This window comes from Sinocyclocheilus anshuiensis, unplaced genomic scaffold (genome assembly GCF_001515605.1).
Source record: "Sinocyclocheilus anshuiensis isolate Anshui unplaced genomic scaffold, SAMN03320099.WGS_v1.1 scaffold1075, whole genome shotgun sequence".
Lineage (NCBI taxonomy): Eukaryota > Metazoa > Chordata > Actinopteri > Cypriniformes > Cyprinidae > Sinocyclocheilus > Sinocyclocheilus anshuiensis.
In genome coordinates this window covers 614,382-615,894 of record NW_015544163.1, presented here as the reverse complement: position 1 = coordinate 615,894, position 1,513 = coordinate 614,382, and the positions used below count along the sequence as shown (strand labels likewise).

Sequence of the window (1,513 nt, the reverse complement as noted above, 5' to 3'; positions counted from 1 at the left end):
CTCCCAGTGGCGTGAGGAGGCCGACAGGAGGCGTAGCGGCTTCAAACCTCATGCAGCCACGCCTCCCTCCCTCCCTCCCTCCCTTCCTTCCTCCCTCCCTCTCTCTTTCTCTCTCTCTCCCTGAGCTCTGAAGGAGGTGTCAGGGAATCTCCTGCAAACAAACTCACATTCAAAAACCCAGATCCGCTGTATTACATCACTGGGCCGCGCGTGTAGCCTATATATGGGAGGCGCGCGCGTCAGAGAGGCATTCCCAGAGTTTTGGCTCGCGTTGACGCGTCGCGTGCGGGACTTTTCACGCCTGATGCTGCGCACGATTCCGACACATTCAACCGCCAGCAGCAGGGAACCTTGCGAGTGAGATGGATGGATAGATCCGGCATCTGAGCGCTTGCATTCGCGTCGGATAAAGTTGAGTTTGTGCAATTTTTACCCCAGTTTTTCGCATCACGATGGATCTCCCGCAGGGTTTGGTGACTGTGTACCTGCTCCTGGTGTCCCTAGCTCAGTGTCAGCACTATTACCTCCTCAGACCCATCCCGAGTGACACTTTACCCCTGCTGGAGCTCAAGGAGGACCCCGACCCCATCTACGACCCGCGGGAGAGGGACCTAAACGAGACCGAGCTGCGGAGCGCGCTAGGGGACTTTGACAGCCGCTTTCTGTCCGTCAGTCCTCCTCAGGATCGCTACACCGGCAACGAGGATCTGGAGGAGCTGGACCTCCAGCAGCAGAACCCCACCGGGATGATGCCCAAAGACATCAAGAACCTGGATTTTGACGCGCAGTGGGGCAAAAAGCGCAAGGCCAGCAAGAAGCTGAAGCGCAGGCTGCAGATGTGGCTCTGGTCCTACTCGTTTTGTCCGGTGCTGTACGCGTGGAACGACCTCGGCGCGCGCTTCTGGCCGCGCTTCGTGCGCGCGGGGAGCTGCTACAGCAAGCGCTCCTGCTCGGTGCCGGAGGGGATGGTGTGCAAACCGGGCAAATCCACGCACATCACGCTGCTGCGGTGGCGATGCGTGCAGAGGCGAGGCGCGCTCAAGTGTGCGTGGATACCGGTGCAGTATCCCATCATAACCGAGTGCAAATGCTCCTGCGCGAACTGACCAATCACGAACGGACATCGAAACTCCGACCCGATGCTCATTTCTGGAAAAAAGTGCACAAACTATATAAAAACTGTCCTATTTCTGGACATGAGCTGCAGCTGATGCTGATTACTGGACTTAAATTATGGAAAGCTGTATTACTGTACAAAATTTGATCTGATACGTATTTCTGGATATCAGTTTTAAAAACTCTGCTCTGATACATATTTCTGGAAGAACATGAAAAAAAAATCTAATCTCATACAAATTTCTGGATTTAAGTTATGAAAAAAAAAAATTGTATTTTGGTAACACTTTATGTTAACTTTGTCATTAACAAAGGTAATGCTGAAGATATCAATAATTCATATTCAAATGATTATAGATATATATATATATATATATATATATATATATATATATAT

General features: G+C 51.0%; 1 protein-coding gene across 1 annotated transcript; it reads left to right on the top strand.

Annotated features, from left to right (window-relative positions):
* Positions 1 to 258: 258 nt before the first annotated feature.
* LOC107695666 (noggin-1) lies at positions 259 to 1,130 on the top strand. The gene has a single exon (XM_016495669.1). It carries the CDS (start codon positions 453 to 455, stop codon positions 1,104 to 1,106), a length of 654 nt encoding a protein of 217 aa, XP_016351155.1. The 5' UTR covers positions 259 to 452; the 3' UTR covers positions 1,107 to 1,130.
* Positions 1,131 to 1,513: the final 383 nt, after the last annotated feature.